This window comes from Nothobranchius furzeri, chromosome 16 (genome assembly GCF_043380555.1).
Source record: "Nothobranchius furzeri strain GRZ-AD chromosome 16, NfurGRZ-RIMD1, whole genome shotgun sequence".
Taxonomy (NCBI): domain Eukaryota; kingdom Metazoa; phylum Chordata; class Actinopteri; order Cyprinodontiformes; family Nothobranchiidae; genus Nothobranchius; species Nothobranchius furzeri.
The window spans coordinates 21,623,812-21,636,876 of record NC_091756.1 but is presented as its reverse complement, the minus strand read 5'-3'; the positions used below and the strand labels follow the sequence as shown (position 1 = coordinate 21,636,876).

The window sequence follows — 13,065 nt, the reverse complement described above, 5'->3', positions numbered from 1 at the left end:
ATAATACCGAAAACCGTGATAATTTTGGTCACAATAACCGTGAGGTTAAATTTTCATACCGTGACAACCCTAACGCACACACACACACACACACACACACTGAGTTGGGGAATGGACGCGCGCACGCACACACACACACACACACACACACACACACACACACACACACACACACACACTGAGTTGGGGGAATGGACACGCGCACACACACACACACACACACACACACTGAGTTGGGGAATGGACGCGCGCACACACACACACACACACACACACACACACACACACACACACACACACACTGAGTTGGGGAATGGACGTGCGCACACACACACACACACACACTGAGTTGGGGAATAGACGCGCGCACACACACACACACTGAGTTGGGGAATGGATGCGCACACACACACACACACACACACACACACACACACACACACACACACACACACACACACACACACACACAGAGCTGGGGACAAAGAGGCTGGAGCTACAACTGGAGGGGATGGGAATGATCAAATGCCCACAGACAGAAAACACATAATGGAGATGCAGACTAAGGACACATGAGGGCGCTATGAGACACAAAAGGGAATCTAGAGAGGGATGGAGGACACCAGGAGGCACATGAAGGAAGGGGCAGACCATGACAAGGATGAACTCTGCTAACTTTAAAAATCAGCTGCTCTAAATAAGCATGAAGGTCAGAGAGGAGCTCTAGGATGACATGGATAAAGGAACTGTTATGTAGAGGTAAAGTAGGGCAGGGCCAACGTTAGCAGCTGTCATACGGTCCATCTGAAATGTTTGACTTTCATTTAGTTTGTTATGTGACAGGTTAGAGCACAGTCTCATGTAAGAGTTTTGTCATGAAAACTGAATTAGCACGTAAACTGTTGACACATCCATGGTTTCCTTTATTGAGCTCACAAACATCTACATGTATCATAGCAACTAGATGACGCACTAGTGAAGCCAAACAACCTGTTTTGGAGTAAAAACATTGCATCATAATTACAGTCATCACCACTTTTGATATTATTATAGGATTTAAAAAATGTGTTGAAAATGGACTAAAAGTTTTCTCAGAAACAGAAACTAATAGAGCTAGCTGTGTTACATGGTTTTCCCATTGAGTTCATTATTATTATTATTATTATTATTATTATTATTATTATTATCAGTGGTTGTCATCATTGAGTCAGGTGCTTAAAAGAGGGAGACATTTGGGAAGGAGCTCTGTGAGTTATGGAGGAGTTGTCACATTGAGAGGATGGTTTGGACCCAAAATGCAGTACCCAGGATGACTCGAGGCAGGAGTGGTTTTAAAAGTAAAATCCTTTTATTAGGCGATGAACCAAAAATCCAAAAAGGGGAGAAAGCCAAAAACCAAGGCCTGAACAACAGGAGTACGAAAGCTCACTGAGAGCAACAAAACCTAGATACATAAGCTCACTAGAGCACGAAACAACGCTGACAAACAATAATGGACCGACAACAACACAGAGACAAGACAGGGCTTGAATAGACTGGGAGGAACAATTAGGGAAACAGGAAGCAGGTGTGTGGAGTGAGGGCTGGAGGGAAGACAGGTGACAACAATCATCTAAATGGGGAAGCAGAACCAAAGGAGGGCAGATAAACACAAAACTGAACTAAAACACTGAGGGAAGGACTCACACACACACAATCACACCCAAATACACTCACACATACTGAATTGGGGAATGAACACGCACACACACACACACACTCACACACACACACACACACACACACACACACACACACAGTGTTTCAAACGGTGCCTCGTTTCGGTACCCGTCCTTCATAACGAGAACTTGCCTAGACAGCTGCGCATGCGCAAGAGCGTTATGTCGTCGGTCGCTGCGAGTGAGTTGTGAACATAGCAGCATGGTAGAAAGAACGCACGCTAACGCTTGGGTCCACTTCACTAAATGTGATGGGTAACTGGGTGATGATGAAACCAGCGACAATGATCTAAGTGAGACATCCTCATCTTAATCTGCTCTGGTAGGTAAATATAATTAGCTTGATATGTTAGCTTCCGTTCCGCTAATGGTGCGTTCGCTTTCTCCTCGGAACTCCGAATTCTATGGCGTTTAAAGCGTGCCACAACCCGTGCACGCGCATTGGGTCCACAGCGCGCGTGTGAACGGGACTCGCGAGCGCAAATATACATGGCAGCGCGCGTGTGAACGGGACTCGCGCGCGTGTGAACGGGACTCGCGAGCGAAAATATACATGGCGAGAGGTCATTTGTGCACTGAGAGGGAGCAAACTGTGTCTGTGAGCGCACAAGGATGTGCACAAGTGACAAACCTGCGTGCGCGCGTTGTCAACGAGCACACGGCAGAGGAAAACGTGCGCGCGCGGCAGCCTCTGTGCGCGCTCGGCAGCCTCTCTGCGCGCTCGGTTTCTGACTCCTGCTCGCTCGGCTGTAAGGGCTTTTGGCACTCTGGAGGCGTGGCCTGTGGCAGATCTTGTCTGTCCTCTGATTGGTTAGTTCACCCCGCACTTTACCTTCTATCTATATAAAAAAGTCTGATGTGCAGTAGTTGCTGGCATAGCTCAGCTGGGAGAGCGGGTGACTCTCGCTCCAGAGGATCCAGGTTCGAGTCCGGGCAAGGAAAATGTAGTAGACGTCATGTTAATTTTTCTTAATTTCAGGTATTTTACAGTTGTGACCGTTCAACTGTCATTAAACGTCCGAATGTTTGCTGGGCAGTGTTTTAAAAAGTGCACATAAGCTAGATGGTTTTAACCATATAAAATTACATTTTTTGTGATACTGGAAAAATACATACTGAAATAAAACTACTGGTTGAAAACTTTATGACTGTGGTTGTACAATATATGACTCACTAATACACTGCAAACTCCCTTAGAGTGGGGCTTCCAGAGAGAGAGAGAGAGAGAGAGAGAGAGAGAGAGAGAGAAAGAGAGAGAGAGAGAGAGAGAGAGAAGTTCTTGCCTCATTAATGAATTGTTTATTTTTTTCAGTATTTAATTGACAAATTATCCTTTCAAATAATTAATTGATGAGTTACATAATTGTCCATTTAGAATTGTTGAATGGACTGAGTCAAGTTTGGTGCACTTTATATATTTCAAAACATGTTTTTTTTTATTTTAATGATGCATATAAATAATTTAAATGTTAATTTAATGAAATATTTCTATTTTTTCATTACCTCACCCTTGTTTTGACAAAAACGGGACCTTGCTGGATAATATCATGGAGAAACTATTTGTTCACAGTACATGGCTCAGTGAGGATCTGTGTAAAGGAGGAGATACTCAGAAATCTGTCTGCAGATTGTTACAACCCAGACTGGAAGTGGTGGGCTGTAATAAGAAAGGAGACCAAACAGAGGAGTGGGGGTTCAACAACTGATTTATTTAACAAAAGTAAGGATTTACTAAAGCAAGTTAGTGAACAGAAAATGGCCATCTCAATGTTTTACTCGGATGTCCCTCAGCAGGGTGCAGCACTGTTGAAGGTCATCTGAATGAAAGCTTGATATGCAGTTTCTTTATGAAATGGACAATTATGTAACTCATCAATTAATTATTTGAAAGGATAATTTGTCAATTAAATACTGAAAAAAATAAACAATTCATTAATGAGGCAAGAACTTTTCTCTCTCTCTCTCTCTCTGGAAGCCCCACTCTAAGGGAGTTTGCAGTGTATTAGTGAGTCATATATTGTACAACCACAGTCATAAAGTTTTCAACCAGTAGTTTTATTTCAGTATGTATTTTTCCAGTATCACAAAAAATGTAATTTTATATGGTTAAAACCATCTAGCTTATGTGCACTTTTTAAAACACTGCCCAGCAAACATTCGGACGTTTAATGACAGTTGAACGGTCACAACTGTAAAATACCTGAAATCAAGAAAAATTAACATGACGTCTACTACATTTTCCTTGCCCGGACTCGAACCTGGATCCTCCAGGGCGAGAGCCACCCGCTCTCCCAGCTGAGCTATGCCAGCAACTGCTGAACATCAGACTTTTTTATATAGATAGAGGGTAAAGTGCGGGGTGAACTAACCAATCAGAGGACAGACAAGATCTGCCACAGGCCACGCCTCCAGAGTGCCAAAAGCCCTTACAGCCGAGCGAGCAGGAGTCAGAAACCGAGCGCGCAGAGAGGCTGCCGAGCGCGCACAGAGGCTGCCGCGCGCGCACGTTTTCCTCTGCCGTGTGCTCGTTGACAACGCGCGCACGCAGGTTTGTCACTTGTGCACATCCTTGTGCGCTCACAGACACAGTTTGCTCCCTCTCTGTGCACAAATGACCTCTCGCCATGTATATTTTCGCTCGCGAGTCCCGTTCACACGCGCGCTGTGGACCCAATGCGCGTGCACGGGTTGTGACACGGGTATGACGCCGACTAGAAGAACATGAACGCGCTCTAAAGTTTGGCTTCACTTTACTAAATGCGACGGGTGATTGGGTCAAGATGAAACCAGCGACAACGATCTAAGTGTGAGGCATCATCGTTTTAATCTGCTCCAGCAGCTAAATAAACTGTTTAAGATAACGTTAGCTTGGTATGTTAGCTTCCATTGCCACCATTGTTATCATCTAATGGTGCGTTCGCTTTCTCCTCAGAAATTCTAACTTCCCAGTAGGAAAAATCAAATGAAAAAGGACGGCAAAAGGAATGAAGATACACAGTAAATTTAGTTCACAGTAAAAATGTTTGCTTCAGTTTAATTATCAGCTTATAAAACTACAAGGACGATGTTAAAATACAAACAGTTGTATGTTATTTATCGTGATATTTATCAAATATGGTTATATATTGAGAAAAATAAATATATAATTATAAAAGAGAATTAAAATAATAAACACTCAAAAGTATCCAAAATTGGTACCGTTAAGTACCGGTATCGATTCCTAGGTACCGGGAAATAGTACCGAATCGATACAAATGTCAAAGGTACCCATCCCTAGTAATAACAAAGTTGTTGATTATGTATTTATCAAAATAGTTCTTCATCTTTGTCTTCGTATCGAGCTGTAACAAAGGTGAAACAGTTCAGATGAGCAGAGTGCATGAAAGACCTTGGCCACCATCTCATGTAGATTAGGCTGTCAGAGACTTTATGTCTCTGCTCGAGCAGACGCAGCAGATCATGACCTTTCGGTTATAAACAGGACATTCTTGACGTTACATCTGTTTCTGTTTAGGTTTGAAGCCACTTAAGTGACTCAAGCACATCCTACTCCTAACAGCTGAAATGTTCCCACAGATTAGGAGCTCTGTAGCTCTGAGGTTCTGATGTGAAAGTAGTCATGTGTGAATGTCAGCTCTGAGTGAGGGGATGTGACCAGAATCCACGGCACTCTGGGTTTCATGTCTGGCTCTGCTTGTGGGACTTCTAGTGAACAAACCGGTGAAACTCCCGGCTGGTTTCTAATTGCTTTAGATGTAGGGAGAGGTCTTGCAGCGACGGTGGCTTCAGTTTGTTTACACGGCCCTCAAACCGGAGCCTGCTCAGACTTCTGAACACTTTAGAACAATGAACGTCAAGTGGCGGCCCACGGGCCACATCCGACTCGCCAGACCTTTCCACCCAGCCCTGTGGGCCCTAAAATCCTCCAATTGGGGGACTTTGAAATATAGCCGTTAGTCATGTCCTAAATATCAGTAATTGTTTACGTTCTCCAAACTAAAAACACTATCAAAATAGTTTAGATGGAAAAGAAAACCAGTTTAAATGTTAATAAATGAAGATACAATAATGATTAAAACTATTTCAGAAGACCGTCTGGCCCTCTGCTGGAAAAAACCTTGAACAAATGTAGTTGAAGACCCCTGCTTTGGAACATAACTTACGAAGAGCAGAGACTTTTCAACACTAAAAGAATGAAAACATTGAAACAATTACTTTTATGTCAACACCAACACCAAAGTGGCATCAAGTGTGTGGAGGCTGTAGTTGCAACCATAGGTTTCCATCCATCAGGATACCAGGTTTGGTGCCGATACAGGAAATGTTTTATTTGTGTCCATCTGTCACGGGCCTCACCTAATCACACTCTGGTTTTACATCTTTTATGGTTGCTTCTCTTCTGAGAAGGATATCGACGTCTTCTGGGCTCAGAAGCAGCTGGTTGACTTGCAGAGTCCGCCATTTTCCACAGACTGTTATGCAACCCACAAAGGTGGGTCCAAGTAAACATAAACACAGTGTCGTGCCCATCAAAATGAATATTTGATTATTTTTTACTTCAAATATAGCTTTGAAAGAAAAGCTTCATTCTTCGTTCTGCAGACCTCTAAATGTCTCATGGAGAGAGAAGATTTTTATTCAATTGTTCCATATGTGGACTCCATCCACAAACATCTGGAGCTCCCCGACTCCTTCGCCAGACTTCTGTTTGTTGACTTTTCATCAGCATTCAACACTCTGCAGCCTCACATCCTGGCTACTAAACTTTCCTCCCAGTTTCATTTAGATGACCAGTTAACCCTGTGGATACTGGACTTTTTAACCAACAGGACTCAGAAAGTTCGGGTCAACAACGGTCTCTCCGGTCTCCGTTCCACCTCCACCGGCTCCCCCCAGGGCTGTGTGCTCTCCCCCCTGCTCTACATCCTCTACACCGACGACTGCAGATCCACACATCCCAACTGTCACCTGGTGAAATACGCTGATGATACAGTCCTCCTGTCACTGCTGTCAGGCTCCTCACAACACCACGGACCTGCTCTTCAGGAGTTTGTAGAGTGGTGTGACAGCTCCAAACTTGAACTGAATGTGAGCAAAACCAAAGACATGGTGGTGACCTTCTGCAGGAGGCAGAGGGATCCGGCTGCTTCAGTAACCCCATTATCCATGGGAACCCAGTGGAGGTAGTGGAGGAGTACAAGTGTCTGGGAACCACCTTTGACAGCCTCCTGAAATTCTCTGCTAACACAGAAGAGATTCTCAGAAAGTGGCATCAAAGTTATATCTCCTTAGGAAGCTGAACTCCTTTGGAGTCAGCTCCTCAGTCATGATGACCTTTTACTGTGCCTTCCTGGAAAGCATCATGACCTTCTCCATCACTTGCTGGTTCTACTCCCTTAAGCCGGGCGTACACTGTGCGACTTTTTCACTCGTAGCACTCAGCTTCAGCTCAAACTGTACGACTTCCTCGCAGAGCAGATCTCATGAGCCAGACGCTCACGCTGTACGTCTGGTAGAAACACGTCGGCCCTAAAAATATGCTAAAAATAGCAGTTTTTACACAACACGTCAGACTTTTTTGTCTTGTTTTGCCTGTTGTCCTTCGGGAGTGCTGCAGGAGGACACACAGGGATTCATGGGGGTTGGATGAGGAAAACGAAATAAAGAAAGTAAATCTGTGTTTTGTGATCAGTTTAATTTGACAAGAACACGACAAACACGCTTTCTTGACAATCTTTGTGAGTAAAAAAACGTGTAGAAACAAAAACGAACAGCGTGTGTTATTAGGGAAATAGCGGGGAGCGGCGTTGATGCAGGATTGCGCATGCGCCGTGAGCGGTTCTGATACATTTTGGGTCGCAGCTGCTCACAGCGCCGCTTCAACAGTGCGATACCCTCACGAGGGACGAGCGAAATATTAAACACGCCAGAAGTCCGTGCGACCTCACGACTGCTGATCGGCAGCTGGTCACGTGGTGTTAATCGCCTCTCGTAACCCCCTGTACACTACACGACTGCTCGGCGTAAAACTCGCCCCGATGTCGTGGATTCTCGCACGACTGGAAAATCGGCTCAAAAAAGTGAAAAAGTCGCACTGTGTACACCCGGCTTTAGCCTCCAGAACAGGAACAGACTGCAGCACACTGCATCAGTGTGCTCCAAAATCGTTGGCCTGCCTGTCAGAACTCTTGCTCAGGGTTTCTATCAACAAGCCCTGAGACAGGCAGCCAAAATCTCCACAACCCCTCTCACATTCTTCACCCCGCATTTCAATGGCTCCCCTCTGGGCGACACCTACGCTGCATTTCCTGCAAGACTGAGAGGAAGAGAGCCACCTTTGGTCCCCAAAGCCATTCTGCTCTTTAACTCCAGCAGATAAGATAAGACCATCCCCCGATAAACCCTCTCCTTGGGCTCTCCATATATTTAACTTTTATACAGACGACACTTTAGTCACTTTATTCACTTACTCAATGATTTTTGCATACGTTACTGTTTTATCCATCTTCTTGCTGCTTTATTACTTCCTTATTGCCTATTTATTCAATGTTTGTATGTCCAACATCATGCTGCTCTGCTGGTATTTTTTATTTTATTTTTTTAATTGCCCCTTGGGGATAAATAAAGTTTTTCTGATTCTGATATTCAGCCTTTAAATTATTAAACCCTTTAAAGTGAAAGCTGATAAGAGTTGTAGCGTCTTTGGTCAAAGCTTGGAATCAACGCCATGCATGTTTCATGGTTCATGTTTATGCTCCACATCCATCTTTAGAAATCATAGAAAATGCGATTTCCTGGGTAGTTTTACATCCTGTCCCTCATTGTTAACGTGTACAACCTCTCACCTTTTTAAGCAGGACAACTTGCACAATCGGTGGTTGCTCCACTTTAATTACTAACAGTGTCCAGCATCACAGCTACTGGCTAACAGTTTTTAAGTATACATGCATTAATGGTAGTTATTTTGTCTCCTCTGTTAGCATCACTAAAGATGGAGGAGGTGTTGCAGAATGTGGTGGCCCTGGTGAAGCAGCACCAAGATGGGGTCCCTCTGGATAAGCTCTCTGTCTGCTACAACCAGGCATACCACCGTAACCTGAATGTACGAGCGCTGGGCCTTAACTCCATTGTCAGCCTGGTGTCCTCTCTCAAAGACCTGGTTGTGGAGGGGGATGTGGTGCGTCACAAGGACCACTGTCAACAAAGTCAGGCCGTGGCTGGAGCTGAGTGTCACACAGCGGTTTCAGCTAAAGCACTCAAAGCCAGTAGAAGGTCAGCGAAAAGGCTGAAAAACCTTGTTGCCTTGATGAAAGAGCATCCAGGTGGAATTCCCCTGGAGAATGTGGCACACATCTACAAACAAACATACCTCAAGAAATTGTCTCCAGTCTCTTTAGGTTTCAAAACTATGTCCTGCCTAGTGGAATCGTTGAAAGAGGACCTGATTGTGGAGGGGGAGACGGTGTTTCATAAAACACACCTGCCTGGACACCAGCATGAAGCGTGGACATCAACAAATAGAAAGGAAAACAGCAGGCCATCAACCCCCCACACACCTGGATCCCTCAGGGACAGCAGCCCCCTCCAGGGTCCTGCACCAACACAGGATGCCACCTCTCACAGCGTGCCTCTCACTCAGGCACAAGTGTCCCTTTTTGGACCGCCTCTGGTTGCTTCTGCCCCCCTAGTTTCAACCCAGCGTGTTCCACTTGTTGCAGCACCTGAGCCACCTCAGCAGCTGACCCAAGACCAGCTGTATCAGAGGGTTTTACAGGTTAGAAAAAAACTAGTTGTGTTCAGTAACCTACATGAGAACTAGCAGCAGCTGTCAGGTTGTCTCAGAACGACCTGCTACAGGCTGTTAGGCCCCCTGATGGTCATAGTTCCCTAAAAAACAATTAGAAACATTATAAACTGACTAATGAAGACAAGTTTTAGCCTTTCATGCTGCTGGAATGTGTTTTGGTGTATGGTTAAATGTCTTCCAGTCTACATGCTGATGTTTGTTTGGACACCACCAGGGAGCATTCTAGAAAAGAAGCAGGACTCTTCTTTGCTCCAGGGTTCAATCAGCTCTGAGTTTATTCACTTTAGTTACAGTCCTGGGGTTTCATTTATCAAACATGGCGTAGAATCCTTACTAAAACCGTACTTAAGCTCAGCAAAAAAAAGTACTCACGCCAAGCAGGTTTGTGATCTATCAAACATGGAGGACGCACAGCTGCACGCAATCTCCACTTCATAGATCAGAAAATATCTAGAAATGTTCTCAGCTGCATTTTAGTCACATCCCACCCTCACCACGCCCACTTACTGCCATAAATAGTCAATGCAAAGTGCCTTGTGGATCTCATGCATATACATAAGCCGGCTGTTGCAACGCTCCGCCAATGACATGGCGACCGTAGATCAAGGCAGATCAAGGAAGCGCTATTTCACAGAAGCAGAAGTTGAGGTACCTGTGGGTGAGGTGGAGAAATGAAAGGAAGTGCTTTTGCAAAACAAATAAGAGAAAATCCACGGAGTGGCACAGCGTTGCTGAAGCCGTCAATGCTGAGTTCTTCAAAGAGATCTGTGGCGGATATAAAAAAAATGGTCCAATCAGGATTCAATCCCCAGACTCCCGGGTGAAAGTCACATGTGCTAACCAGTCAGCCAAACAGAGATCTCCCCTGTACAAGTAGCCAGGGTGTATGATCAATCGGGTCACAGTGACAGGACACACACTGTCACAGACACATGATGTTCTGTCTCAATCTGTCCCCCTGCTGATATTCTGCATTCCGTATTCTGGCTTCAGGGCTGTGGGTGGGGGGGTTGGGGGGGTCTTGTTCTGTGTGAACAGGAAGTGGTACAAGTGATAATGCTGCAGGAATTCATAATTGTATCTTCTCAGCAGCAGCACTGCAGGTGCTCTCCATGTCCAACATGTGTGTAAGCCAGGTCCTTAGTCAACTTAAAGTTGCGCACATTTTTCCTCTAAGTTTTCTTTCATAAATCCCAAATTTTTCATGGAAAGTTGCTTACGCAGTTTTCCGATGCCGTTTTGTGCGTAAGCAAGCTTGATAAATGAGGCCCCTGGTTGTTATAGCCTGGCTCAAAAAAATAAAAGACTTAAAACCTTTTCTTCCACTAAAGCACCATGGTGACAGACTCAGACACAGTTTCCCTAAAGTCAAAGTTTTCCCATGTTTTCTGTTAAACTCCTCCGACCACTCCGAGCCTGTTGATGTGTTGCAGGTGTTAAAGGCCTGCCAGCCAGGCAATCCCTCCATCAGCGAGCTCCAGACTCAATACACTCACGTTTTTGGTGAACCGTTTCCTTTGGAACAGTACATTTCTCTGTATGACAACTGGGAGGCCAAGAAGCTGCCTCATCAACCTGAACCAAATCCAAATCCCAAGACTAATGCATGGCAGACGGCTGAAGGTAACCAAACTGTGACATTTAAGTTTGGTTTAAAATATGAAGTTATGCTCTTCTAAATATTCCATTTCCTCTTACAGCAACGGAAAATCTCACCAGAGGGCCTACAGAAGCGGTAAGCGGACCAAACCTGCTTGCTGAAAATGAGTTCCCGGTGCTGGGAGCTGCTGCAAACCCGACCCACGAGAAGAAGACAGTGAAACGAGCAACCCAGAGAGAAGGTGGTGCCCTCGTCTTTAGAGAAGCGTACAATGCCCAGCTGAGAGAGGTCCATGGAGGAAACATGCGGGCGCTGGAGGCCCTGGAGGACGAAGATGACCAGGAATTGAGGAGGAGGAGCCATTGTGTCGATCCAGACTGGATCAACACAATGGCTCTGAACGCCATACGAGACATTGCTGCTGATGGAGAGCTGGTCACTAAAGAAAAGGTAAAAGGCAAAAATAATTCAAAAAATTTAGAAAAACAAACGTTGACTTCAAATTTAGACTTTCTTACATGTTGGAAAGGAGACTTATAACGTGAAACTGACCTTTTGCATCCATTTGTGCTGCCATGTGGGTCTCTACTGCATCTACACTCGAACACGAACAAAAGACACCGCTTTCTGTCAAGATTGTAGTTTCAGGAGTCATTTGCTCATTTTTTCGTTTGAAAACGTCCATTATTGTGATGTCACAGCGACAGCTTCTTTTCCCGGAAGTGACTCATTCAGGAGGATACTGAAAATATCAATAATAAAGTTGGTGAGATTGAGATTTATGAACTTGTTCAACAGTAAACCGGCCCTGTGAAGCTGACAACGTCCAGCAGTCTTCTTCCTGTTTTCCTTTTGCGCCACTGGTTGTCTCAAAATGCAGACACCCAGAACGACATGAGGCAGGAGTGGATGTAAATGAAAACATTCCTTTATTAGGAAGGAGAACAAAAAATTCCAAAAGGGCAGGAAGCCAAAAACCAATATCCTGAAACCCTGGAGACCAAAAAGCTCACTTAAAGAGCACAAACCTAGAGACCTAGTGACGAGGAACAAAACAACGCTGACACCAAACAATGGACTGACCAAAACTGGGACACAGACAGGGTTTTATACACTGGGGAGGATGAGAGGGAGATGAACAGCAGGTGTGTGGGGAGAGAGAGACCAGGTGAACTCATTTACTAATCAGGGAGGAAACTAACATAACCTAAGCGTAAAACCTAAAGACAAGAGCAGGAAACATAACTGATAATCTAAGGGGGGAGGAAAACCACAAACACCGGTGGGAAAAACACACTAAAGAGACTAATAACATGAACAGCTGTAGCTAAAGGAAAATGACCTAAGAGTAAAACCTAAAGACCAGAAGGGCAGCAAACATAACTAATATTCTAAGGGGGGAGCTGAAATTAAAGGAAAACCCTACAGAAAGAAAAACTACAGGGGCATGACTAAAGGGGGCCACGGGAGCACAGGACCTGGGAGGGGGATACCTGAGGAGGGAAACCTAGAGGGCTGAAGATCTGGGGAAAAAACACCAGGAGACACATGAGGAAGACGCAGACAAGGGCACATGAGGGCGCTAGGAGACACAAAAGGGGAACCTAGAGAGGGATGGAGAACACAAGGAGACACATGAGGGGAGACGCAGACCATGACAGTCTTGGTGTTTTATCACCAACAGCTGCCTGTGAAGTAAAGGGAAGAAAACCCTCACGAGGAAGGAGTTTAGTCATAAAAGGTGATGCTTTGCAGCTGCTCAAGTGATTTTAAAATCATTAGGGATAGTAATGCATTACTGGGTTTTTAAAGAGCAAGTCACCCCCTAACAGAGTGTTACTCCACTCCCACTTCCTGTTTGAAAAATGCAACAAATGCTGTTGCCTAGCAGACCGAGAGGGTGGAGCCGCTAGCAAATACACACACACTCAGGCTCACAA

At 44.9% G+C, this 13,065-nt stretch overlaps 1 protein-coding gene across 4 annotated transcripts in view; it reads left to right on the top strand.

The window, feature by feature from the left end:
- The window catches only part of LOC129157175 (uncharacterized), a 73,871-nt gene that overhangs the window by 7,097 nt on the left and 53,709 nt on the right, over nt 1–13,065 (top strand). For 2 of the 4 annotated variants that reach the window (XM_070545484.1, XM_070545483.1), the window contains exons 2-5: nt 8,699–8,990; nt 9,107–9,492; nt 10,959–11,148; nt 11,226–11,575. In XM_070545484.1, the coding sequence (XP_070401585.1) occupies nt 8,819–8,990; nt 9,107–9,492; nt 10,959–11,148; nt 11,226–11,575 (1,098 nt within the window). In that variant the 5' untranslated portion in view covers nt 8,699–8,818. Of the gene's footprint in view, nt 1–8,698; nt 9,493–10,958; nt 11,149–11,225; nt 11,576–13,065 lie in introns of all 4 variants that reach the window. The other 2 variants (XM_070545482.1, XM_070545481.1) reach the window with 1 other exon arrangement.